The following is a 26,466-nucleotide window of genomic DNA, read 5'->3' as shown; positions in this document are numbered from 1 at the left end:
CTAACCCTTCCACTTCCCTTCCTCCCTCCCCCCCTCCCCCTTTCTCCTCCTCCCTCTCCCCTCCCCCGCTCCCCCACCGCATGACCTCTTCTACTCCTTTCCTCCTAAACCTTCCAGCCCGGCCTCTCTCACTCCTAGGAAGGTGACATAGCGACTTCCCCTTCCCTCCTTCCTCTGCCCTCCGGGAAAGGATTCAACTCCTTCCTCAGTCTCGAGCCGCCTCTGGCGCCCAGGAAGTTACAGTAGCCACCCTCCCGGCCTTTCCCCAAGCCCAGGCAAAAGGTGCAGCGACTCCTCTCACCCCATGGGTTCTCCCCACTTATCCAGGGGTCCTTTCTCTGGCCTCACTTGTAGCCCTGGAATTTCTTCCATAACCGGCCAGCCCCCGACCCTACCCCGAGTGATTCCTTCCCCGCCCCCATCGCCCCTCTCCCCACCCCCACAGACTCCCCTGCGCCCAGGAAGATGTTCTTTTGAACCCTGTTCTCCACTCCTAGGAAGGCCCTACTGCCGGGAGCCTATCCTCTCGGGTTCGTCCCCTCCAAGTCCTTGTGTTGACAGGTTCCGCCTTGTGGGGTCACCCCCTGCCCGTCCGCGGAGCCCTTATTGCAGCTGGATCAGTCCCCTGAGAACACCATGTCCCTGTCCCCGAGGCCCTTACTTTGACCAACACACTTATCGCTGTTACTGTGGTGGATACCCTTCAGCCCCAGTGACCAACCCGGTGACCTCCCCTCCCCTCACTCATGTGCCTTTGGAAACTGGCCCCATGATTTCACCTTCCATCACTGCTGGGACCCAGGGAAATTGCCCCATGATTTCACCTCCTCTTACTCATAGGCCCCTGGGAACTGGCCTCATAATTTCACCTCCTCATGCTCACTGGCCCGTGGAAACTAGACCTATAATTTCCCCACCCCTTTCTCACAGGGTTTTGAAAACTGGGCCCATGACCTCCACTCTGCTCTCTTCCTGGTCCTCAGGGAGAAGTTACAATGATCCTCCTCTTTCCCCAACATCTTCCCCACCCACTGGCAGCTTTTACCATGGCCATGTTAAGCATCCAGACGCTTGTGAACCTAAACCACAGCTTGACGCCCCTCCTGGAAAAAATTACTGTGGCTCCCCACTTTCTTCTCAGGCAGGCACATCTTGTCCCAGCTCACCTCAGGAGGGCTCTTATCACTATTCCCATCTTCCCCCAGATGCCCGCATACCTGCCGCTGGGAGCCCTTACTGTGCCATCCGCCTACCCCCTGGGAGTACTGGCTCTCCTTGCTCGCCCCAGTCCCAGGTTTCCAGGAAGCCTTGCTTTGAGTCCATTTACTCTTGGGAGACTGGTGGGAGCTCTTGTCCCTGCACAACCTCAGGCACTACAATTTCTGGTCCACCCTGTCCCCAGCAACCACCTCTTCCCCTGTCCTCCCACTGTCCTTTTTCTGCCTTCTTTCCTTCGCCTCCAGGCAACCAGTTTATGTCTCCACCCCAGGCACCCCACTGCAGAAGCTATAAGGAACCCCCTCTCCCTATCCCAGTTTGCCCCCAAGCTAAGTCTCCCAAATCCTCAGAGTTAAAACAGCCAAGTGCTCCTCACAGATGTCACTCCCTGGTCACCCAGCACACTCCTCCTGACCAGCCCACGTCCCCTAAGGCCAGCACCTCTCCTCCACCTCCCTCCTGCCCTTCTGGTTTCTCCGGTCCTTCTTGTATGGTGACATCCATCACAACTTGCTCAAATTCCTGCCCCAAAGAACTTCCCCAAAGGACTACCGCACCTACTGTGGTCCCTAGAACCCTCAAAACAGTTATCCCCACTTCCCTTCCCCTTCGCCTTCCTTGTGATCCTGTCTTCCCCAATAGTTATGCTCAGACCAGCCCCCGAGGACCCCCCATTGGACCCCCCTGCAGCACCCATGTATATTCTGTGGTTTCCCCCACCCGCCGCGATCCCTGCCTACTCTCTGGTTCCCTCAATCAATCCACAGGTCCCCTTCAGTGTCATAACCAGCCCGTGGTGCCCCCCTGTGGCACCTATAGCACTCCCAGGGGCCCACCCCAACCTCATCGCCAGCCTGTGGCGCCTTCTTGTTCTACGCATATCTATTCTTTTATCCCTTTGAGAACACCCTTTGACCCCCCAAATTTACCCATTGCCCCCCGAGCCTGGGGCCATCTTGATACTATGCCCTGTGGCCTCCATGTCTACTCTGTGGCTTCTCCAGACTGCCACAAGGAGTCTCCCCAGATCCCCTACAGCTGTCCTTTGTCTTCATCCAAGAGTTCCAGCTGTAGCACTAATGCCAACTGTAGTTCGACTGTTGTTATTAGTGAATGCCAGAATAGTGACAGCCAGAGCAAGAACACCCTCCAAAGCACAAGTTGGAGCCAGAGTGAGAGTACCCATAGCCCTAGTACAAAATGGAGTCACAGAAAGAGTTTCCATCTTAGTAGAAGTCTGAGTGGGAGCAATAGGACCCATCAAAGCATAAATCAGGAACAGAGTGAGAGTCCTCAACTTTTTGAAAGTCAGGGCCAGAGTGAAAGTACCCAACATAGCAAAAGTCAGGGCCCGATCAAGAGTGCCCTCCATAACAGAAGTCGGAGCCGAAGCAAGAGTCCTTGCAGTGGCAAAAGTCGTGGCCAGAGCAAGAGTCCCCACCATAGCAGAAGTCAAGGTCGGAGCAAGAGTCCCCACCATAACAAGAAATGAGGGCACAGAAAGAGTTCTGACCAAAAATCCAGGCTAAAGCAAAATTCATAGACAGTAACAGGGCTGCCAGCCATAGCAAGCATCCCAGCTGTGGCAACCAGGACCAACTTGTGGACTCCTCAGCTGAGGCCTTTCTTCCCTTTCAGTCTTCTTTTGCGCTCTTCAAGCCTGACTCGTGCCCCTCTCTGCTACCCTCATAGCAGTCATCCTGTAAGTCCCCACTTTTGTTCACACCTCAAAGTTTCTGTGAGCTCTCCTCATCCCACCTTCCTGGAGTCTGGGGACTTTCCCAAAATGACCCTCAGCCCTGTGATTCTGAGCCTTGTGGTGTCAGTCACTGCATGACCTTAGGTAAGTTACCCTCACTCTCCATCAAATGTAGAAGGTTGATATTTTTTGTATCCCACTGCGCTATCTCTTGTGGTGCTCACCTAAACTAGGAGACATGAAAGTGCTTTAGAAAATGGAAGGACTGTTCAGAAAGAAAACATCTTCTATATTTAAACTTGATGCTTCACCCAGGGCCTACATAGTTTCTACCAACCTTCTGTAGACTCTTCTCAAGAGTCCTCTCCAAGGCCTCAAAGGAGTATCCTTTTTATTGGTGACCCCCACATACTATTGTGAGAGTTATAGCTTACTTTCACAACACTGAGAGAGAAAGGCTGGTTCCCCACTGCTTGTCTCTCACACACTTCTTTGGCAGGCAGAGGCAGGATGCAAAGACAGGATGCAAAGACAGGAGTGGGCACTAGCTGGATCCACGTTTGCCCCAGCGCTCTGAAGTACTGGTGGGGTCAGGCAGGAAGGGGATAGAGGCAAGACTGGAAGACCAATAGGCCTGTTCTCATTCTTTTAGGCTGCCACAGAGCCCAAATTTCCTGCCACTCGACTGGCTCTGCAGAATTTTGACATGACCTACAGTGTGCAATTTGGGGATCTTTGGCCATCGATCCGGGTCAGTCTCCTCTCAGAGCAGAAGTATGGTGCACTGGTCAATAACTTTGCTGCCTGGGATTGTGTGAGTGCTGAGCTGGAGCAGCTGAGTGCCAGGGACTTCGTGAATGAAGCTATCTTCCACGGGGAACCAGAACCTGAGAATGGCCAAACTGTAGCTCCACCCCCTGCCTCCTGGGCCTGCAGTCCAAACCTTCGATGCTTCACTTTCGCCAGAGGGGATGTCAGCCGTTTCCCTCCTGCCAGGTAGGATATGGAGCTGGGGCTGGGGCTGTCCTGAGTGTCTGCTGGAAGTAGACAGGAAGAGACGCAGCTCCTGTCCTGTTTAATAGGGATCTTAATATTGCTAATATTTACTGAGTACGTATACATGCTGGGCATTATCTCCTTTTGTTCTGTCAACAGCCCTCTGAGGTGGGCAATATTATTGTTTTTCTTTTACATTTGAGGAAACTGAGGTGCAGAGAAGTTAAGGTACTTACTTGCTTTAGGTCCCTTAGATAGTAAGTGGTGAAGCTAGTATTTAGACCCAGGCAGTCTGACCTCAGAACCTGCACTTTGAACCTGCTTAAGTGCCCCACTTCTACTGCCTAAGTAAGAAAAAAAACAAAAACCAAAAAAACCTTTTTACATGAGCACCCTCTCCAGTTAAAATGTGTGTTATTTACAACTGCTTTCTCACTTGCCCCCATCAAAATGAGTAGGACAAGTAACCTCATGATACCAAATAAGAGGTGGGACTTGCCTAGGAAATAGGGCTTGCTTAGGGACACAAAGTTAGTACCAGACCAGACTGGGGTAAAAAAAAGGAGACCTTCCAGTCATCTTATCCAATGCTCAGATGTATATGAAGTTGAATGAAAAAAGACTGTAATAAAATGCTAAATTGAGAAAAGGAGAGCTCAGTGTTAGCTGTAGGATGTGGGAATTGATCTTTGAAGGATTGATTCATTCATTCAACAAATATTTATTGTCTACCAAATGCTAGGCACTCTTAAGTGCACAAGTCCTCATGGAGCTTGCAGCCTAGTGAGGGAGATAACTGTTAAAAAAACTATTTATGGTTGTGATAAGTGCCACAGAAAAAACGTACAGGATGCTATGAAGTCTTATAGTTAGGAGATCTAATGCTGAGGAAGTGAAATTTAAGCTAAGACCTGAAAGCTGAGTAGGAATTAAAGCTGGTGGCGTGGGAGTGGGGATGGGAGTGTGATGTGAGGCTACAGAAGAGGGCTAGAGCCAGATTTTGAAGGTTTTACAGGCCTTATGGGATCATGGACTTTTTCTCTAAAAGGAAGAGGGAGCCATGAAAGGTTTGTTTATTTGTTTTGTTGTTGGTGGTTTTTTGTTTGTTTTTGGCCACACCGTGTGGCATGCAGGATCTTAGTTTCCTGACCAAGGGTCGAATCTGTGCTCCCTGCAGTGGAAGCTCAGCGTCTTAATCACTGGGCATCCAGGGAAGCCCCAGCCATGAAAGGTTTTAAGCTGGGGAACAACATGATCAGATCTGAATTTTTAAAATATCATTCTGGCTGCTGTGTGGAAAATAGATTGGAGAGGGGCAAAGCTAGAAATGGTGTTGTAAATTAGGAGGCTTTTGCAATTGTCCTAGCTGCTGGTTTGAGGGAAGACTGTATGCTTAAGAGAAGTAAGGGATGAGGTTGGAAAAGTACATGGGGGCCATGTATGGGAATCTTGAATGTCATGAGCTAGCAGGTTGGGGGAAGGGGATTTTCCTGGTGGTCCAGGGTTGCTTTTAAATGGCTGGAATTACGAAGGCTGGGCAGCTTCAGACATGTGCCTTTTAATTCATATTGCTGTAATTGCAATATGTTCATCTGTTCTAGAGAACCACTGAAGAGGGTTTCTGAGTAGAGGAAAGGTAATAATGTACAGTGGTTAAGAAAACCTAGGTTTGGGGCTTCCCTGGTGGCGCAGTGGTTGAGAGTCCGCCTGCCGATGCAGGGGACACGGGTTCGTGCCCTGGTCTGGGAAGATCCCACATGCCGTGGAGTGGCTGGGCCCGTGAGCCATGGCCACTGGGCCTGTGCGTCCGGAGCCTGTGCTCCGCAACGGGAGAGGCCACAGCAGTGAGAGGCCCGCGTACCGCAAAAAAAAAAAAAAGAAAACCTAGGTTTGGATCCTGTCTTCACCACTTATTAGACATGTGGCATTGGATAACTGAGCCTTGGTTTCCTTATCAGGAAAATAATCTGGAAAGTAATGGTAGTAATAGCTGACAGTATAGCTCACTATGTGCCAGCTACTGTTCTAAGTACTTGTCTTCTATTACTTCCTTTAATTCTTACACTAATCCTATCTGATAGGTATTATTACAGATGAGGAAACTGAGGCACAGGGAAGTTGAGTAATTTGCAGAAGGTCACACAACTGATGAGCAACTGGGCTGGATTTGAGATCCAGGCAGTCAGGCTCTAGAATCTGGGTTCTCCTGCCTCTCAGGGTTGTGGTGAGGATTAAGGAAATGATGCATATTAAACACCTAGTATAGTACCTGTAATATAGCACTCATAAATAGTATCTCTTACTATCGATGTTATTCCCATCAAGGTTGTGCTTCTGGAAGATCATTTTAGTCACTGTGAGGAGGGCATAGATTGGAGCAGGATTAGAGACCAATTTGGAGGCACTGGCTTTAGGCAGATCTATGGAGTAAGACCCATGTGGTTTCCTAAGTTGCCTGAGGACATCCAGAGAGTAGTGGAGGAAGCAGCCCTCTATGTTTGAGTTTTCTTTCCTTCTTGTCTTAATGGGCTCCCTGTAAATCAAGGGGATCTTAATCTCTTGGGAGTTCAAGGATGTATTTAGGGAGTCCAGGAACCTCCTGAAATTGAGAAATTGTCGTGCTGCTTTTTTTTTTTTTTAGTTTATTTATTTTTTATTTATTTATTTTTGGCTGTGTTGGGTCTTTATTGCTGCGCGCAGGCTTTCTCTAGTTGCGGCAAGCAGGGGCTGCTCTTCTTTGTGGTGTGTGGGCTTATTGCGGTGGCTTCTCTTGTCGTGGAGCACAGGCTCTAGGTGCACGGGCTTCAGTAGTTGTGGTGTGCAGGCTCAGTAGTTGTGGCACAAAGTGTGATTTGACTTTGAAAATATCCTATCACTGCCTGAGCCCATTTGTGAACGCCAGAGGTGTTGTGACCTCGAGACTGGGGATTGTAGGTCTTGGAGCTGATTCTCAGTGGTGCTCTGTCTTATATCTTGTCGCATCTTTCTTCCAGAGCCTTCCTGTCAGGTCAGCAAGGACCAAGTTTCTGCCTCCTTGAGGCTGTCGCCAAAGGCTGTCCGTGCTGAACCGTGTCTCAGGCTGAATGGCTCCACCACAGTTGCCCTTATGACAAGTGGGTTGGGAGTGAGAGGGCCTTCTGTGACAACAATCTGTCTGTTGTCCCTCTCTCTCTACCCACATGGGTGTTGCCTCTCTCCATGCCTTATTAGCTCTCATTTGGACTCTTGTAACAGATTTCCCACTGGTGTCTCTGTTTCTAATTTGTTCTTTGTAGCCCACCTAGCTTTCTAAAACTCTAACTAGCCGATCATGTCATTTTCTTTAAAAACTTTTGGTAACTGCCTACAGGTTATAGTCCAAACTCCTTAGCATAGGGTTTAAGACCTTTTACACCCTTGGCCTCTATCTGCTTTCCAACTTCAATCTCATGTACCTTGTATTTCTAACACACCAGATTTCTCACTATGTCTGAAAGAAGTTATGAGTTTGCATGCATCTGTGCTTTTGCTTTTTCTTTTTTCTTCTGCTTGGAATGCTCCTCTTCCCTTTTTTTTTTTTAACCGAATGAAGGCCCATTCCTTCATCAGATCTAACTCAGGTAACTCTGACTGTGACAGGCACAGTGGATGGCACTCTTTCCTGAACCCACAAAGCACTTTGTATCTCAATATGTAACCTAGTAAAACTGAGTTCCTACTACATGCCATTCACTGTTTCAGGTGTTGGGGATGTTATAATGAACAAAGCAGGAAAAAGTCCCTACCTTCATTCTAATAGGGAGAGAGAGAAGGGGTAAAATACACACAAACCTATACATATAAAGTGAATAATAAATACTTTAAAGAAAAAGAATGCAAGATAGATAGATGGGAGTAGGGGGCTGCTATTTTTAGATGGAGTAGTCAGGGTATGCCAGTGCCTCTTTGATGAGGTAACTTTTGAGGAGGACCTGAAAGAAATGAGGAAGCAAATGAGGGATATTTGGAGGAAGAGTGTTGTAGGCAGAAAGCACAACAACTACAAAAACCTGAGACAGGAGTATGCATGGCTTAATTAAGGAATAGCAAGATGGCTGGTGTGGCTGAAATAGAGTGAGTTGATCTATGTTTTAAAAGGCTGCTCTGGCTGCTATGTAGATGAATGAGTGAGTAAGTACACAACTGAGTGTGGGTCTGAGAAATTAGTTTTTGCTGAGTAGAGCTCAGTAGCTCCTGAGGGCATGGACTTGTGACCTTGACTTCCAGCGGGTCTCCTGACTTGGCATTTAACTCTAAGGTGGTCTCCTCTCTTCTAGGCTTGGCAGCCTGGGTGTCATGGATTACTACCTGATGGATGCTGCCTCCTTGCTGCCTGTCCTGGCCCTCGGCCTGCAGCCTGGTGACACCGTGCTTGACCTGTGTGCCGCCCCTGGGGGAAAGACACTAGCATTGCTTCAGACTGGCTGTTGCCGTAAGTCAGAGGGCTGGTGTCTTGGCAGGGAGGGCTCCCGACCTCACCCAGTCAAGGGCACACTAAATATGATGGGCTTTCTGGTCCGGGTCACAGGTAGGATAGTGCTTGCTTGCTAAGCTGGTGTGTTTTTTCTGTTTGCAATGATTTTCTCTCTTTCTCTGTTAGTTGGCCAGGGAAGACTGCTGATCAGAGCAAGGTCTCTGAAGGCAGATTAAAACAGAGCCCTGATTAATCTACCACATGATGCTTTCATCCCTCTGCGTCTGTTTACTTTGTGTCTAAGATTAAGTTCCATTTCCTTAGCCTGCCAGCTAGAGTGATAAGATGTGGCTGCAGCAGCCTGTTATAGCTTTATTTTCATTTTTAAATAAATTTATTTATTTTTGGCTGCGTTGGGTCTTCGCTGCTGCACGCGGGCTTTCTCTAGTTGCGGTGAGTGGGCCTCTCACTGCAGTGGCTTCTCTTGTTGTGGAGCACAGGCTCTAGGTGCGTGGGCTTCAGTAGTTGTGGCGCACAGGCTTAGTTGCTCCAGGCATGTGGGATCTTCCTGGACCAGGGCTCGAACCCATGTCCCCTGCATTGGCAGGTGGATTCTTAACCACTGCACCACCAGGGAAGTCTCCCGTTACAGCTTTACTGTGTCACTCTGCCCCAGGCTTTATGTGCTTCTGCCAAAACCTGCTACTCTCTGTTGCCTGAATAAGCCTCCAACTTTGCCATGTTATGGATTCTCTCTGGAACACCCCCACCTTATCGCAGCTGGCCTGTCAACGCCCTTTAAGCTTTCCAGCCTCAGCTCAAGTGTGCCACCTCCTGGAAGTCTTCCCTCATGATCCCTGCTGGCCAGTTGAGAAGTGCTGCCTCTGTCTCCTGTGCTCCCACACCATGGGCATCACCTTTGCAACTGTTAGCACATTAGCCTTGCATCAGAGCTTTACTGGGTATGCATCTTCTTCCTCCTCAAGATTATAAATTCCTTGAGGACAGGCCTAAGTGTTACTCAGTAGTATAGCCCAGGCTGGGCCTTGTACATTGTAAGTATTCACTTCAGCCATCCGTTGGCCGACATCCTGCCTTAAATAGGCAGTATTTTTATCTTGAGAAATATCCACAAGGGGGCTGTATTTTTCACACTGATCCTGGAGCTCAGCCAGGCTTAACTTGCCATATGCCCTAACCTTTTTGTTGGGCTTGGATCCTTCTTTTCCAGTTCTCATTAGCCAACTTGCACAGTTTGAGTCAGCTTCCAGCCTCAAGGTAGGTCCTACAGGTGATTCAGAGAGGTACCACATTTGATCACCAGCTTCTGGAAGTCCAGAGAGAATGGAGAAGAAATGTTGATATGGTTTAATGGGTCCAATTCAAGGGAGCCCAGCCTGTGTACTGGGCTGTGTTAATCTGACTGAGTGCTGTGAGAATCCCTCAGAAGGGGGAATGGATAAGGTAGGGTTACTTGGATGAGGAGGGACTGGAACTCAGAAGAGGAAGAAGGGCGAAGGAGAAGTAACTGAGAGTTGCTTTTCTAAGGTTTGCTGAATTACCAACACCTCACCCTATCCGAGCTCCTCACTCAAGTGACTCGGTGATCCCAAGGAGATGATAGGAATTACAGGGTAAGAAGGGACCAGCCCTCATATTTTATGGAGGGGGAAATTGAGCTCTAGAGAGATTAAATAACTTGAATCTTTTTTTTTTTTTTTTTTTTTTTGTGGTACGTGGGCCTCTCACTGTTGTGGCCTCTCCCATTGCGGAGCACAGGCTCCGGACGCGCAGGCTCAGCGGCATGGCTCACGGGCCCAGCCACTCCGTGGCATGTGGGATCTTCCCAAACCGGGGCACGAACCCTCATCCCCTGCATTGGCAGGTGGACTCTCAACCAGTGCGCCACCAGGGAAGCCCAGTAACTTGAATCTTTTACATGAGTTGGAGGTAGAGCCAGAACTGGAACCCAGCTTTTCTTTTGTCAGTTGATATCCTGCTGCAAATTCCTCTTGAGCAGAGAATCCAATTTTGACTTCTTTGAGTGCCCTCAAAAATTGGGACATATTTCTTTGTGGGAAGACTAAGCTGGTTCACCATTGGATAAGGTATGTATTCTCTAGTTCTTCACCACAATGTCCACTGCTCCCTTTCACTCCTTGACTCTGAGACCAGGTATCAATTGCCATTTATCATTAAGCTTACAGTAATATTATTTCTTATAGTAGAGCCAAGAGCAAAGTGAGATATTTCTTGAAGTCGTGTATATCACAAAAGGGAAAACGAAAGAAAGATGATGAATCATTTAGGATTAGGTTTGGTCATATACAATAGAAAACTCAACTAACCGGCTTAAAGAAGAAATGTTTATTTCTCTCTTACATAAGAGAGCTGGGATATAGGCAGTCCAGGGCTGGTATGGAGACTCCACAATTATTAGGGGACTTGAGCTTCTTCTTTCTTTTTTCAACCTATTTTATTGCTGGCTTCCATCCCCAGGATTGCCTCATGGTCCTCATGACTACTGGAACTCCAGTCATCACATTCAAATTCCAGGCAGGAAGAAAAGACTGGACAAAAGGGGCACATCTCCTGATTGTATCAGCTCCTTTTAAACATTTTCCCAGAAGTCCCACACAATAATTCTGCCTACAACTCATTGACCAAAACTTAGTCATATTGTCTTACTTGGTTGTCAAAAGAGGCTGGGAAATGTAGTCTTTTGGGGAATATTGCTTCCCCCTCCCTAAAATAAAATTGGAGTTCTATTACTAAGGAATAAGAGGAGAATAAATTTTGGGTAAATAATGTGTAGTATCTACCAAAGATGAAGAGAGACACATATTTCAAGAAAAGTGGGAGAGAACGTATTTCTTTAGAAATAAATGTTTTAACCTGGTCTGCTTTATTTATTTACATAACCTTTCTGGCCTATGTCGGTGTTTGCCTTTGCAGCCCCCACTCCGGAGTGTCTAGTACTGTGCTATGCATGTAATAAACGTTTCTCCTCCACCTGCTCCTGACCCTGGGGTCTGCATTAATTGGCTATGCCTGAGAATTGGTCTGACTCTCCATTAGCACCATTGCTGGTGGGATGTGTTCTTTTGCTGTGGCCTCTGAAGTTGCTTTATTCCTGCGGGCATAAGATGTTCATACTACCCAAAACGTCTATAGATTCAGTGCAATCCCTGTCAAGATTCCAATGGCATTTTTTACAGAAGTAGAAAAAACAATCCTAAAATTTATGCTCCCACAGGCAATCTCGCTGCCAATGATCTCTCCACTTCACGAGCAGGCAGACTACAGAAGGTCCTTCACAGCTATGTGCCTCAAGACGTCAGGGATAGGAATCGAGTTCGAGTCACATCATGGGATGGAAGGAAGTGGGGAGAACTGGAGGGGGACACCTATGACCGGGTGAGTGATTCCTGACCTGGGACATCCAGCTAGCCAAATCTGGCATCCCCATCCTGGCCCTAGGCCCTGAGATCTAGCCATATATATTTGAGGATGTATGGCTGACTGTGGACCTGGCCAACTCTCTATGGGTGATTTGGTGAAAACAGCCATCTGTAGAATTGTTAGCTCAGTTTAGATAACTGGCTACTATCTTCATTAGAGGCAATTAGCAAAAAGAGTTTGAACCTGTCTGACTGGAAAAAAAATTATTAGGCTTATTTTATTTTGCAACTCACTTGGTTGCATAGTAACCCTCATTAAATTAATATGAATAAGCTCATTTTATTTATTTTTGAATATTAATACAGTACATGGTACAAAATGCAGAAGGCACAGCCTGGTATCCAGGGAAAAGTATGTTTCCCTCTTACTCCTGTCTCACAGCCATCTACTTCCTCTCCCTCCAGATGACTATTGTCTATATTTTCTACTGTATCCTCTTAAAATATTTTCTTTGTGTATATACAAATATAAATGTGTATTTTTTTTTTTTTTTTTTTTTTTTTTTGCGGTACACGGGCCTCTCACTGTTGTGGCCTCTCCCGTTGCGGAGCACAGGCTCCGAACGCGCAGGCTCAGGGCCCTGGCTCACGGGCCCAGCCGCTCCGCGGCATGTGGGATCTTCCCACACCAGGGCACGAACCTGTGTCCCCTGCATCGGCAGGCGGACTCTCAACCACTGCGCCACCAGGGAAGCCCATAAATGTGTATTTTAAATCTACAAACAATAAATGCTAGAGAGGGTGTGGAGAAAAGGGAACCCTCCCACACTGTTGGTGGGACTGTAAATTGGTGCAGCCACTATGGAGAACAGTATGGAGGTTCCTTAAAAAACTAAAAGAACTACCATACAACCCAGCAATCCCACTGCTGGGCATATACCCTGAGAAAACCATAATTCAAAAAGAGTCATGTACCACAATGTTCATTGCAGCACTATTTACAATAGCCAGGACATGGAAGCAACCTAAGTGTCCATCGACAGATGAATGGATAAAGATATGGCACATATATACAATAGAATATTACTCAGTCATAAAAAGAAACGAAATTGGGTTATTTGTAGTGAGGTGGATGGACCTAGAGTCTGTCATACAGCGTGAAGTAAGTCAGAAAGAGAAAAACAAATACCGTATGCTAACTCATATATATGAAATCTGAAAATAAAAAAATGGTTCTGATGAACCTAGGGACAAGACAGGAATAAAGACACAGACATAGCGAATGGACTTGAGGACACGGGGAGGGGCAAGGGTAAGCTGGGACGAAGTGAGAGAGTAGCATTGGCATATATACACCACCAAATGTAAAATAGATAGCTAGTGGGAAGCAGTTGCATCGCACAGGGAGAGGAGCTCCGTGCTTTGTGACCACATGGAGGGGTGGGATAGGGAGGGTGGGAGGGAGACAAAGGAGGGAGGGGATATGGGGATATATGTATACGTATAGCTGATTCACTTTGTTATAAAGCAGAAACTAACACAACATTGTAAAGCAATTATACTCCAATAAAGATGTTTAAAAAAGAAAAAGGAATGGTAGTATATTATGTTTACTCTTCTGAACTTTGTATTTATTTAAATTTAATAATGTGCCTTGAAGTTCAAGCTTTTGTTTTTGTTTTTTGGAGTATAATTGCTGGATAACAGTTTATATGTACTTAGGATATTGACAGAGGTTACTAAATCACTCCCTATGGAGGCCAAATCAGTTTCATTTCTACTGGTAATGAATAAGAGTACTGTTTCCTCATATCCTGCCACCATTGATGTTGTCCAACTTTTTGGTTTTTGCCAAACTGAAGCATCTAATTTGCATTTTGTTATGAATGAAGTTGAAAGTCATTTCATATTTTTTTTTAATTTTAAAAATTTATTTATTTTATTTTATTTATTTTTGGCTGCATTGGGTCTTTGTTGCTGTGTGCAGGTTTTTTCTCTAGTTGCGGCGAGTGAGGGCTACTCTTGGTTGCGGTGCATGGACCTCTCATTGCGGTGGCTTCTCTTGTTGTGGAGCACGGGCTATAGGCCCATGGGCTTCAGTAGTTGTGGCTCGTGAGCTGTAGAGCACAGGCTCAGTAGTTGTAGCACACAGGCTTAGTTGCTCTGCGGCATGTGGGATCTTCCTGGATCAGGGCTCGAACCCATGTCCCCTGCATTGGCAGGTGGATTCTTAACCACTGCACCACCACGGAAGCCCCTCATTTCATATTTTTAAGTTATTTGTATTTTCTTTTAATTGGCACATTCTAAAAACGTTTACTTAAAACATATACTTCTAAAAATGTAAAAAATATTGTTTCTTATTGTCGTATTGTCATATTGTTGTCATATTGCTATTGTCTCTGTGTTGTCATCTGACACATTTGTCCAATCTGTCCAGTTCTTACCATCTTGCCTCAGCCACTCTAAGAAATTGAAGGAAAGACCAAGGCTTATAGAATCTTGGATATCTTGAGAGACCTGCTTCCCACCTGTGTAGGAATCCTCTATTCAGCTTTTTTCATATGGGGGCAGCAGAGTGGAGAGAGCATGACCTCTGCTGTCGGCCTAACTTGTTTCTGTATCACAAGGTTGCCACTTACCTACTTTGGGGAAGCTGCTTGATCTCGCTGAACTTCAGCCTCTTCATTTGTAAAATAGGAAATACTGCTATGTAAGATTATTATGAGGATTCATAATGAGCATATCCAGGGAAAGTGCTTAGTACATCAACTGGCCGTGAAGATTAGGCAGGTAGTAGCTATCATCGTTATTCAGCCTGTGCTTTCACACTTTCATTGACAGGGGCTCACTGAGGTTTGGTGGTTGAACACCTCTGCTGTTAGAAAATTCTTCCTCTTATTGAATTAAGATGTGTAGATTTTATGGTATATGGTTGAGTACAGGGATTCTAGAGTCATACTGCTTGGATTGGTGTCCTGGCTCTATCACTTATCAGCCAGAGAAGTTTGGGCAAGTTAACCTTTCAGTTTAAGCTTTAGTCTCTTCATCTGTAAAATAAGGATAATAGTAGTGCCTATCACATAGGTGAAGGTTAAATAAGAATGCATTTAGCATAGCTCCTGGTATATAGAAAGCATTTAATAATATTGTCATCATCACAATCCTTATTATGTTTATTATTTCCATTCATCGGTCCTAGCTATGCCTTTTAGAACAGTGAGCTGCCTCCCATTTCACATCAAAGTGCTTCAGACATTTGAAAACAGCTTTAATGTCCTGAAGATATCTTTGTTAATTTATTTGTTGAACAAATAGTTGTGCATACTATAACATAGTAACACATACTACGTGTTAGGCAAGGGTGAAGCACTTTAGATGCAAAGAAGAATACTGTCTCAGGGCTCCATACACTCTTGGTAACTCTATCTCTCCCCCAACTCTACCTGGCCATCAGCTGGAGTGCCAGAGCTCTGCATTTTTATGGCAAGATACCTACCTGCCTCCCCACTCACAGCTTTCTTTTTATAGGTGTTGCAGTTATACCTTTACCCATCTCTTTATATTTAGCCTTGTTAAATCACTTCCTTTTAGATATGTCTCTTATATACTGCATAGAGTTGGGTTTTGCTTTGTGAACCAATCTGTAAATTTTATTCTTTTTTTTTTTTTTTCTTTTTGCGGTATGCGGGCCTCTCACTGTTGTGGCCTCTCCCGTTGCGGAGCACAGGCTCCGGATGCGCAGGCCCAGCGGCCATGGCTCACGGGCCCAGCCGCTCCGCGGCATATGGGATCCTCCCAGACCGGGGCACGAACCCGTATCCCCTGCATCGGCAGGCGGACTCTCAACCACTGCGCCACCAGGGAGGCCCAATTTTATTCTTTTAAAACAATTGTCACGATATATTTGGTTTTGGCTCTGTCAAATTATTTACAGTGTTTGTTTTACTTACTTTATTTAGGAAGGTTTTTATATATATATATATATTTTAAATTAATTAATTAATTAATTAATTGTGGCTGCATTGGGTCTTTGTTGCTGTGCATGAGCTTTCTCTAGTTGGTGCGAGTGGGGGCTACTCTTGGTTGTGGTGCGCGGACCTCTCATTGCGGTGGCTTCTCTTATTGCAGAGCATGGGCTCTAAGCACATGGGCTTCAGTAGTTGTGGCTCACGAACTCTAGAGCGCAGGCTCATTAGTTGTGGCGCCCGGGCTGAGTTGCTCCGTGGCATGTGGGATCTTCCCAGATCAGGATTCGAACCCATGTCCCCTGCATTGGCAGGTGGATTCTTAACCACTGTGCCACCAGGGAAGTCCCAGGAAGGTTTATATTTTAATTCTACATTAGATAATTTCAATATGAAAACTCTTTGGGGGTTTAATTCTACTGGTGGTTGTTTCTGCTAACGCTTGCTCAAGGAGGCTTGTTTCCCTTTAATTTTTTTTTTTTTTTTTTTTTGCGGTACGCGGGCCTCTCACTGTGTGGCCTCTCCTGTTGCGGAGCGCAGGCTCCAGATGCGCAGGCTCAGCGGCCATGGCTCACGGGCCCAGCAGCTCCGCAGCATGTGGGATCTTCCTGGACCGGGGCCCGAACCCGCATCCCCTGCATCAGCAGGCGGACTCTCAACCACTGCGCCACCAGGGAAGCCCTTAAAAATATATTTTATGTTTAGATATTTTGTATCACAAGGGTTTCAAGATAGATATCTACGTTCCTGGAAACAGAAGGTATTAATTTCTGCTATTGTGTGGTTTCTAAACATCCCAGTGACCCTCTCTGAGCATTCCTATGCCCTTCTCTGAGCATTCCTATTTAGTTAATGTCTATTTTTCCTGTGGACGCTAGCCTCATCACATTTCTTGAGATACCACCTGACCAGAATACAAGGTAGTCATTATTTCTCTTACTCTGTATACATTGTATCAATTCATTCAATTCATTCAGCCTAGGAGTACATCAGAATATTGAACACTGGGTCATTACTAATTTACTCGGAATTTCTGCTTGACTGAAAATTTATAGATCTTTTCCACAAATGATATTACTTCTTTTTTTAAATAAATTTTATTTAATTTATTTTTTAGCTGCATTGGGTCTTCATTGCTGCACGCAGGCTTTCTCTACTTGCGGCAAGTGGGGGCTACTCTTCATTGCGATGCACATGCTTCTCATTGCGGTGTCTTCTCTTGTTGTAGAGCACGTGCTCTAGGCATGTGGGCTTCAGTAGTTGTGGCTCGCAGGCTCTAGAGCGCAGGCTCAGTAGTTGTGGCACACAGGCTTAGTTGCCCTGCGGCATGTGGGATCTTCCCAGACCAGGGCTGGAACCCATGTCCCCTGCACTGGCAGGTGGATTCTTATCTACTGCACCACTAGGGAAGTCGTGATTTTACTTTTTGAAGTGTAAATACAGGACTGTTTTTTTGCGGGGGTGGGTAGGTTTTGTTTTTTTTTTTGTTTGTTTGTTTTGGTCTTTAGTGCCCATCGCAGAGTAGGCTCTTAGTAAATAAATGAATACCTTTATTTATTTATTTATCTTTGGCCACATTGTGCAGCTTGTGGGATCTTTGTTCCCTGGTCAGGCATCGAACCCAGGCCCTCAGCAGTGGAGGCGTGGAGTCCTAACCACTGGACCACTGAGGAATTCCTCAATGAATGAATGACTTTCCATCTCTCACTTTAAAACTTTTCCATATTGGATATGACATTGTTTTAGCATAAGATAATTTTGACTCCTGATCCTGTTATTCAATATATTAGCTATCCTTTGGGTATTATATCATCTGTAAATTGGATGTTTTCATTCAAATAGCTAGGGACAGAGTCAAGGACAGAGCCCTGAAGCACCGAAGACTTCTTTTTAGGTTGATATCAATTACTTAATTCAGTTTTTAAAAAAAATTTTTTTTAATTCAGTTTTTTGTATGTTGGTTTTGGTTTTTGACCAGCCATGAGTATACTTAGATGTACTATTTTCCCACTGATTATTTCACAGTTGTCTACCAGGTTAAAGTGAGAAGCTTTGTCAGATGCTCTGCAGTGGGGGGATGGGCCAGGGGAGCACTCTGCAGAACCCTCCAGGTTAGGGGCCTAAAATACCCCTGGCCTGAGGAAGAGGAGCCTGTAAGGAGCCCTAATACTTTACCCTTTAACACTCCTGGGCAGGTGCTGGTGGATGTGCCCTGTACGACAGATCGCCACTCCCTTCATGAGGAGGAGAACAACATCTTTCAGCGTTCAAGGAAGAAGGAGCGGCAGATGTTGCCTATGTTGCAGGTGCAGCTTCTTGCGTGAGTAATAGATTTACAGAAACTCAGGACTTTGGGCCAGAGTGCTGTGGGGGGGTCTGGTCACCTGGGGAGCTTGGGGGCTAGAAGCTGTTGCCAAAACCATTACCCGTAGAAGGGTCTTCTGGCTGGGAATCTGCCTGGAGGAGACAGTCATCATTGGATGGTCTTTCTCTGGGACATAAAGACTATGTGGAGATTGGTTCAAGATGGCGTAGTAGAAGGACGTGCGCTCACTTCCTCTTGCGAGAGCATCAGAATCACAGCTAACTGATGAACAGTCATCAACAGGAAGACACTGGAACTCAACAAAAGAGATACCCCACATCCAAAGACAAAGGAGAAGCCACAATGAGGCGGTAGGAGGGGTGCAATCACAATAAAATCAAATCCCATAACCGCTGGGTGGGTGACTCTCAAACTGGAGTGAAGGTTCTGAGCCCTACGTCAGGCTTCCCAACCTGCGGATCTGGCAGTGGGAGGAGGAATTCCCAGAGAATCAGACTTTGAAGGCTAGTGGGATTTGATTGAAGGACTTTGACAGGACTGGGGGAAACAGACTGCACTCTTGGAGGACACACACAAAGTAGTGTGCGCATCAGGACCCAGGGGGAAGGAGCAGTGACCCCATAGGAGACTGAACCAGACCTACCTGCTAGTGTTGGAAGGTCTCCTGCAGAAGCGGCAGGGACAAAGACACTGGCAGCAGAAGTTCTGGGATGTACTCCTTGGCATGAGCCCTCCCGGAGCCCGCCATTAGCCCCACCAAGGAGCCTCTAGGCTCCAGTGCTGGTCACCTCAGGCCAAAAAACCAACAGGGAGGGAGCTCAGCCCCACCCATCAGCAGACAAGTCGATTAAAGTTTTACTGAGCTCTGCCCACCAGAGCAACACCCAGCTCTACCCACCACCAATCCTTCCCATCAGAAAGCTTGCACAAGCCTCTTAGATAGCCTCATCTGCCAGAGGGCAGACAGCAGAAGCAAGAAGAACTACATTCCTGCAGCCTGTGGAAGGAAAACCACATTCACAGAAACATAGACAAAATGAAAAGGTAGAGGACTATGTACCAGATGAAGGAACAAGATAAAATCCCAGAAAAACAGCTAAATGAAGTGGAGATAAACAACCTTCCAGAAAAAGAATTCAGAATAATGATAGTGAAGATGATCCAGGACCCCAGAAAAAGAATGGAGGCAAAGATCGAGAAGATGAAAGAAATGTTTAATAAAGACCTAGCAGAATTAAAGAACAAACAAACAGAGGTGAACAATACAATAACTGAAATGAAAAATACACTAGAAGAAATTAATAGCAGAATAACTGAGGCAGAAGAACAGATAAGTGATCTGGAAGACAGAATGGTGAAATTCATTGCCACACAACATGATAAAGAAAAAAGAATGAAAAGAAATGAAGACAGCCTAAGAGACCTCCGGGATAACATTAAACGCACCAACATTCGCATTATAGGGGTCCCAGAAGGAGTAGAGAGAGACAAAGGACCCGAGAAAATATTTGAAGAGATAATAGTTGAAAAGTTCCCTAATATGGGAAAGGAAATAGCCACCCAAGTGCAGGCAGCGCAGAGAGTCCCAGGCAGGATAAACCCAAGGAGAAACATGCCGAGATACATAGTAATCAAATTGACAAAAATTAAAGACAAAGAAAAATTATTGAAGGCAACAAGGGGAAAATGACAAATAACATACAAAGGAACTCCCTAATTTCTAAGCAGAAATTTCTAAGCTAATTTCTAAGCAGAAACTCTACAAGCCAGAAGGGAGTGGCATGATATATTTAAAGTGATGAAAGGGAAGAACCTACAACCAAGATTACTCTACCTGGCAAGGATCTCATTCAGATTTGATGGAGAAATCAAACGCTTTACAGACAAGCAAAAGCTAAGAGAATTCAGCATCACCAAACCAGTTCTACAGCAAATGCTAAAGAAACTTCTCTAAGTGGGAGATACAGGAGAAGAAAAGGACCTACAAGAACAAACCCAGAATAATAAAGAAAATGGTAATAGGAACATACATATCGATAATTACCTTAAATGTGAATGGATTAAATGCTCCAACCAAAAGACACAGGCTCACTGAATGGATACAAAGACAAGACCCACATATATGCTGTCTACAAGAGACCCACTTCAGACCTAGGGACACATACAGATTGAAAGTGAGGGGATGGAAAAAGATATTTCATGCAAATGGAAATCAAAAGAAAGCTGGAGTAGCAATAATCATATCAGATAAAATAGACTTTAAAATAAAGAATGTTATGAGACAAGGAAGGACACTACATAATGATCAAGGGATCAATCCAAGAAGATGATATAACAATTATAAATATATATGCACCCAACCTAGGAGCACCTCAGTACATAAGGCAAGGGCTTCCCTGGTGGTGCAGTGGTTGAGTCTGCCTGCCGATGCAGGGGACACGGGTTCGTGCCCCGGTCTGGGAAGATCCCACATGCCGCGGGGCACCTCGGCCCGTGAGCCATGGTTGCTGAACCTGCGCGTCCGGAGCCTTTGCTCCACAACGGGAGAGGCCACAATAGTGAGAGGCCGGCATACCGCAAAAAAAACCAAAAAAACAAACAAACAAACAAAAACATAAGGCAAGTGCTAACAGCTATAAAAGAAGAAATCAACAGTAACACAATAATAGTGGGGGACTTTAACACCTCACTTACACCAATGGACAGATCATCCAGACAGTAAATTAATAGGGAAACATAGCTTTAAATGACACAGTAAACCAGATAGATTTAATTGATATTTATAGGACACTCCATCCATAAATAGCAGATTACACTTTCTTCTCAAGTGCACACGGAACATTCTCCATGATAGATGACATCTTGGGTCACAAATCAAGCCTTGGTAAATTTAAGAAAATTGAATCAAGCATCTTTTCCAACCACAACACTATGAGATTAGAAATAAATTACAGGGAAAAAACCTGTAAAAAACACAAACACATGGAGGCTAAACAATATGTTACTAAATAACCAAGAGATCACTGAAGAAATCAAAGGGGAAATTAAAAAATACCTAGAGACAAATGACAATGAAAACATGACGATCCAAACCTGTGGGATGCAGCAAAAGCACTTCTAAGAAGGAAGTTTATAGTAGCACAATCCTACCTCAAGAAACAAGAAAAGTCTCAAATAAACACTGTAACCTTACACCTAAAGGAACTAGAGAAAGAAGAACAAACAAAACCCAAGTTTAGTAGAAGGAAAGAAATCATAAAGATCAGAGCAGAAATAAATGAAACAGAAACAAAGAAAACAATAGCAAAGATCAATAAAACTAAAAGCTGGTTCTTTGAGGAGATAAACAAAATTGATAAACCATTAGCCAGACTCATCAAGAAAAAGAGGGAGAGGACTCAAATCAATAAAATTAGAAATGAAAAAGGAGAAGTTACAACAGACACGCAGAAATACAAAGCATCCTAAGAGACTACTACAAGCAACTCTATGCCAATAAAATGGACAACCTGGAAGAAATGAGCAAATTCTTAGAAAGGTATAACCTTCCAAGACTGAACCAGGAAGAAATAGAAAACATGAACAGACCAATCACAAGTAATGAAATTGAAACTGTGATTTAGAACCCTCCAACAGGGACTTCCCTGGTGGCGCAGTGGTTAAGAATCTGCCTGCCAGTGCAGGGGACAAGAGTTCAAGCCCTGGTCTGGGAAGATCCCACATGCTGCAGAGCAACTAAGCCCGTGCACCACAACTACTGAAGCCTGCGCGCCTAAAGCCTGTGCTCCGCAACAAGAGAAGCCACTATAATGAGAAGCCTGTGCACCGCAATGAAGAGTAGCCCCCACTTGCCACAACTAGAGAAAGCCCATGTGCAGCAACGAAGACCCAATGCAGCAAAAACAATAAATAAAATAAAATAAATTAATTTAAAAAAAAAGAACGAAAAAATTCGAGGACCAGATGGCTTCACAGGTGAATTCTATCAAACATTTAGAGAAGAGCTAACAGCCCTCCTTCTCAAACTCTTCCAAAAAATTGCAGAGGAAGGAACACTCCCAAACTCATTCTACAAGGCCACAATCACCCTGATACCAAAACCAGACAAAGATACTACAAAAAAAGAAAATTACAGACCAATATCACTGACGAATATAGATGCAAAAATCCTCAACAAAATACTAGCAAACAGAATCCAACAACACATTAAAAGGATCATACACCATGATCAAGTGGGATTTATCCCAGGGATGCAAGGATTTTTCAATATACACAAATCGATCAATGTGATACACCATATTAACAAATTGAAGAAGAAAAACCATATGATCATCTCCATAGATGCAGATAAATAAAGCTTTTGACAAAATTCAACATGTATTTATGATAAAAACTCTCCAGAAAGTGGGCATAGGGGGAACCTACCTCAACATAATAAAGGCCATATACCACAAACCCACAGCAAACATCATTCTCAATGGTGAAAAACTGAAAGCCTTTCCACTAAGATCAGGAACAAGACAAGGATGTCCACTCTCACCGCTATTATTCAACATAGTTTTGGAAGTCCTAGCCACAGCAATCAGAGAAGAAAAAGAAATAAAGGAATACAAATTGGAAAAGAAGAAATAAAACTGTCACTGTTTGCAGATGACATGATACTATACATAGATCATCCTAAAGATGCCACCAGAAAACTACTAGAGCTAATCAATGAATTTGGTAAAGTTGCAGGATACAAAATTAATGCACAGAAATCTCTTGCATTCCTATACACTAACAACGAAAGATCAGAAGGAGAAATTAAAGAAAAAATCCCATTCACCATTGCAACAAAAAGAATAAGATACCTAGGAATAAACCTACCTAAGGAGGTAGAAGACCTGTACTCAGAAAACTATAAGACACTGATGAAACAAACCAAAGATGACACAAGGAGAGATAATACCATGTTCTTGGATTGGAAGAGTCAATATTGTGAAAATGACTATACTACCGAAAGCAATCTACAGATTCAATGCAATCCCTATCAAATTACCAATGGCATTTTTTACAGAACTAGAACAAAAAAATCTTAAAATTTGTATGGAGACACAAAAGACCCTGAATAGCCAAAGCAATCTTTTTTCTTGAGGGAAAAAAGTGGAGCTGGAGGAATCAGACTCCCTGACTCCAGACTATACTACAAAGCTACAGTAATCAAGAGAATATGGTACTGGCACAAAAGCAGAAATATAGATCAATGGAATAGGATAGAAAGCCCAGAGATAAACCCATGCACCTATGGTCAACTAATCTATGACAAAGGAGGCAAGGATATACAATGGAGAAAGGACAGTGTCTTCAATAAGTGGTGCTGGGAAAACTGGACAGCTACATGTAAAAGAATGAAATTAGAACACTCCCTAACACCATATACAAAAATAAACTCAAAATCAATTAAAGACTTCAGTGTAAGGCCAGACACTATAAAACTCTTAGAGGGAAACATAGGAAGAACACTCTTTGACATAAATCACAGCAAGATCTTTTTTGACCCACCTCCTAGAGTAATGAAAATAAAACCAAAAATAAACAAATGGGATCTAATGAAACTTAAAAGCTTTTGCACAGCAAAGGAAACTATAAACAAAATGAAAAGACAGCTCTCAGAATTGGAGAAAATATTTGCAAATGAATCAACAGACAAAGGATTAATCTCCAAAATATATAAACAGCTCATGCAGTTCAATGTTAAAAAAACAACCCAATCAAAAAATGGGCAGAAGACCTAAATAGAAATTTCTTCAAAGAAGACATACAGATGGCCAAGAGACACATGAAAAGCTGCTCCACATCACTAATTGTTAGAGAAATGCAAATCAAAACTGCAGTGAGGTATCACCTCACACCGGTCAGAATGGGCATCATTAGAAAATCTACAAACAGCAAATGCTGGAGAGGGTGTGGAGAAAAGGGAACCCTCCTGCACTGTTGGTGGGAATGTAAACTGATACAGCCACTATGGAGAACAGTATGGACGTTCATTTAAAAACTAAAAATAGAATTACCATATGACCCAGCAATCCCACTGCTGGGCATATACCCAGAGAAAACCATAATTCAAAAAGACACATGCACCCCAGTGTTCATTGCAGCACTGTTTACAATAGCCAGGTCATGGAAGCAACCTAAATGCTGACAGATGAATGGATAAAGAAGATGTGATACATATATATACAGTGGAGTATTAGCCATAAAAAGGATTGAAAGGGTCATTTGTAGAGACATAGATGGACCTAGAGACTGTCATACAGAGTGAATTAAGTCAGAAAGAGAAAAACAATATATGCATATATTAACTCATATGTGTGGAATCTAGAAAAATGGCACAGGTGAACTGGTTTGCAAGGCAGAAATAGAGACACAGATGTAGAGAACAAACGTACAGACACCAAGTGGGGAAAGCGATGGGGAGGGTGGTGGTGGTGATGGGATGAATTGGGAGACTGGGATTGACATAAATATGCTAATATGTATAAAATAGATAACTAATAAGAACCTTCTGTATAAAAAATAAATAAAATTCAAAAAAAAAGAAAAGACTGTGTGGTAGGACATGCATAGCAGGATGGGCTGCACAGATTCACTTTTACCTCTATGCTAGTCTCCATGTCAGTGAGTAGCACAATTTTGAAAAATAGTTACTGAGGTTAAAGCTCTGTAGAGCTGGGGTAGGGACTCAGTCCATAGGCAGCATCAGGGTTTGGTTTACAACCAGAGTCAAAGATCAGGGGACCATTTCAAGAGGACTTTTGGAGGAGAGCCCATGGAGTAAGGTTGGGTTGCTCTCAGCTTTGAGAACAACTTTCAGGTGGTGTCAGTGTGGAAGGCACTTCAGAGCCTAACACAGCTACCCATCCCACAATACTATGCTTCCAGCTTCTTCTGATGCGCTTCTACTTCTGGGAAGCTCACTAGTCACTGCTACTCTCTCTTTCTGGTTACAGGGCTGGACTCCTTGCCACCAAACCAGGAGGCCACGTTGTCTATTCCACCTGCTCACTCTCACACTTACAGAATGAGTATGTGGTGCAAGGCACCATTGAGCTCCTGGCCAATCAATACGGCATCAAGGTTCATGTGGAAGACCTGACTCACTTCCGAAAGCTTTTCATGGACACATTTTCTTTCTTCCCATCCTGCCAGGTTGGGGAGCTGGTAATCCCAAACCTCATGGCCAATTTTGGGCCTATGTACTTTTGCAAAATGTGTAGAATGACATAGCATCACCCTGTTCCTGAAGTCCTGTTGTAGGAAGACAAAGGGTGTACTCTTGTGGAGACCAGTGGCAGAGATGCCCTCTGGCCTATCTCCATCCCATTCATGTCTTTCTGTAGACAGTTTTCAGCAGTAGGAAGTAAGAGTTTTTCTGTCCTGCTGTCCAATTGTGGAGCATCAGCACGTTTCTAACTCACTTATTACACCCCACTTCCAACCCCTACTCCCCATCTCTGAGCCTGTGCTAAAGGTTCCTGCCCCATTAGGGGCTTAGGAGGAGGAACCAGTGAGCAGGGCCACTCTTTAAGCTGTAAACTTGGGAAGAAGCATTTAGCCAATAAAATTGTTGAAGCTACATGGAGCTGGGACTGTAGTTGGGGGGCCTCACGTCAGTGCAAGTAGTGTTAGTTCCTTTTGTACCCAGGTACCCAAAGCACAGGACCTCAGCCTGGTTACAGGCCTCTGGTTACAGAGCCCGTCTCACACTTGAGGTGAGTTCTGCATGATAAGTCTTGAGCAGCCGAAGGGCTTAAACAGGCCTACCAAGTTTCTCCATGTATCCCATGATCTAATTTAAGGAACAAGTAACTAAAATGTTAAGCCAGTGCATAATAATATGCTTACTTAATTTGAGAAAGCTCTCTTGAGCTGAATAATTCCAGCCATTCCTCCTGCTGTCAACAGCACTGCTTCCCAAATGTGGCTGGGAAGAGGTCTAGTGGCTCCAGTGGCTCCTGTGTGCTCTAGAGCCTGTGAGCCACAACTACTGAGCCCACATGCTACAACTACTGAAGCCCACATGCCTCGAGCCCATGCTCTAACAAGAGAAGCCCCCGCAATGAGAAGCCCGCGCACCGCAATGAAGAGTGGCCCCCACTTGCTGCAACTAGAGAAAGCCTGTGCGCAGCAGCAAAGACCCAACACAGCCAAAAATAAATAAATTTTAAAAAACTATTGGGCTTCCCTGGTGGCGCAGTGGTTGAGAGTCCGCCTGCCGATGCAGGGGACACGGGTTCGTGCCTCGGTCCGGGAAGATCCCACATGCCACGGAGAGGCTGGGCCCGTGAGCCATGGCCGCTGAGCCTGCGCGTCCGGAGCCTGTGCTCCGCAACGGGAGAGGCCACAACAGTGAGAGGCCCGCGTACCGCAAAAAAAAAAAAAAAAGA

The 26,466-nt window shown here is 44.8% G+C and overlaps 2 protein-coding genes across 2 annotated transcripts in view; both read left to right on the top strand.

Annotated features, from left to right (window-relative positions):
* The window catches only part of UQCRH (ubiquinol-cytochrome c reductase hinge protein), a 44,496-nt gene extending 18,242 nt beyond the window's left edge, over positions 1-26,254 (top strand). Inside the window, exons 4-8 of the mRNA XM_081226003.1 lie at positions 3,570-3,913; positions 8,209-8,363; positions 11,602-11,762; positions 17,910-18,034; positions 25,030-26,254. Of these exons, the coding sequence (XP_081082129.1) occupies positions 3,570-3,913; positions 8,209-8,363; positions 11,602-11,762; positions 17,910-18,034; positions 25,030-25,306 (1,062 nt within the window). The 3' untranslated portion in view covers positions 25,307-26,254. The remainder of the gene's footprint in view (positions 1-3,569; positions 3,914-8,208; positions 8,364-11,601; positions 11,763-17,909; positions 18,035-25,029) is intronic.
* On the top strand, positions 305-2,924 carry LOC308612668 (sperm head and tail associated protein-like; the record flags this gene model as incomplete). Its single annotated transcript, XM_081225316.1, has 3 exons — positions 305-308; positions 1,206-2,390; positions 2,911-2,924. 3 exons carry the CDS (start codon positions 305-307, stop codon positions 2,922-2,924), a joined length of 1,203 nt encoding a protein of 400 aa, XP_081081442.1.
* Positions 26,255-26,466: the final 212 nt, after the last annotated feature.

The sequence above is a fragment of the Mesoplodon bidens genome (genome assembly GCF_964165515.1).
Source record: "Mesoplodon bidens genome assembly, chromosome: 2".
Classification (NCBI taxonomy): domain Eukaryota; kingdom Metazoa; phylum Chordata; class Mammalia; order Artiodactyla; family Ziphiidae; genus Mesoplodon; species Mesoplodon bidens.
The sequence above is the reverse complement of the archived record's forward strand: the minus strand, read 5'-3'. Positions and strand labels throughout refer to the sequence as shown.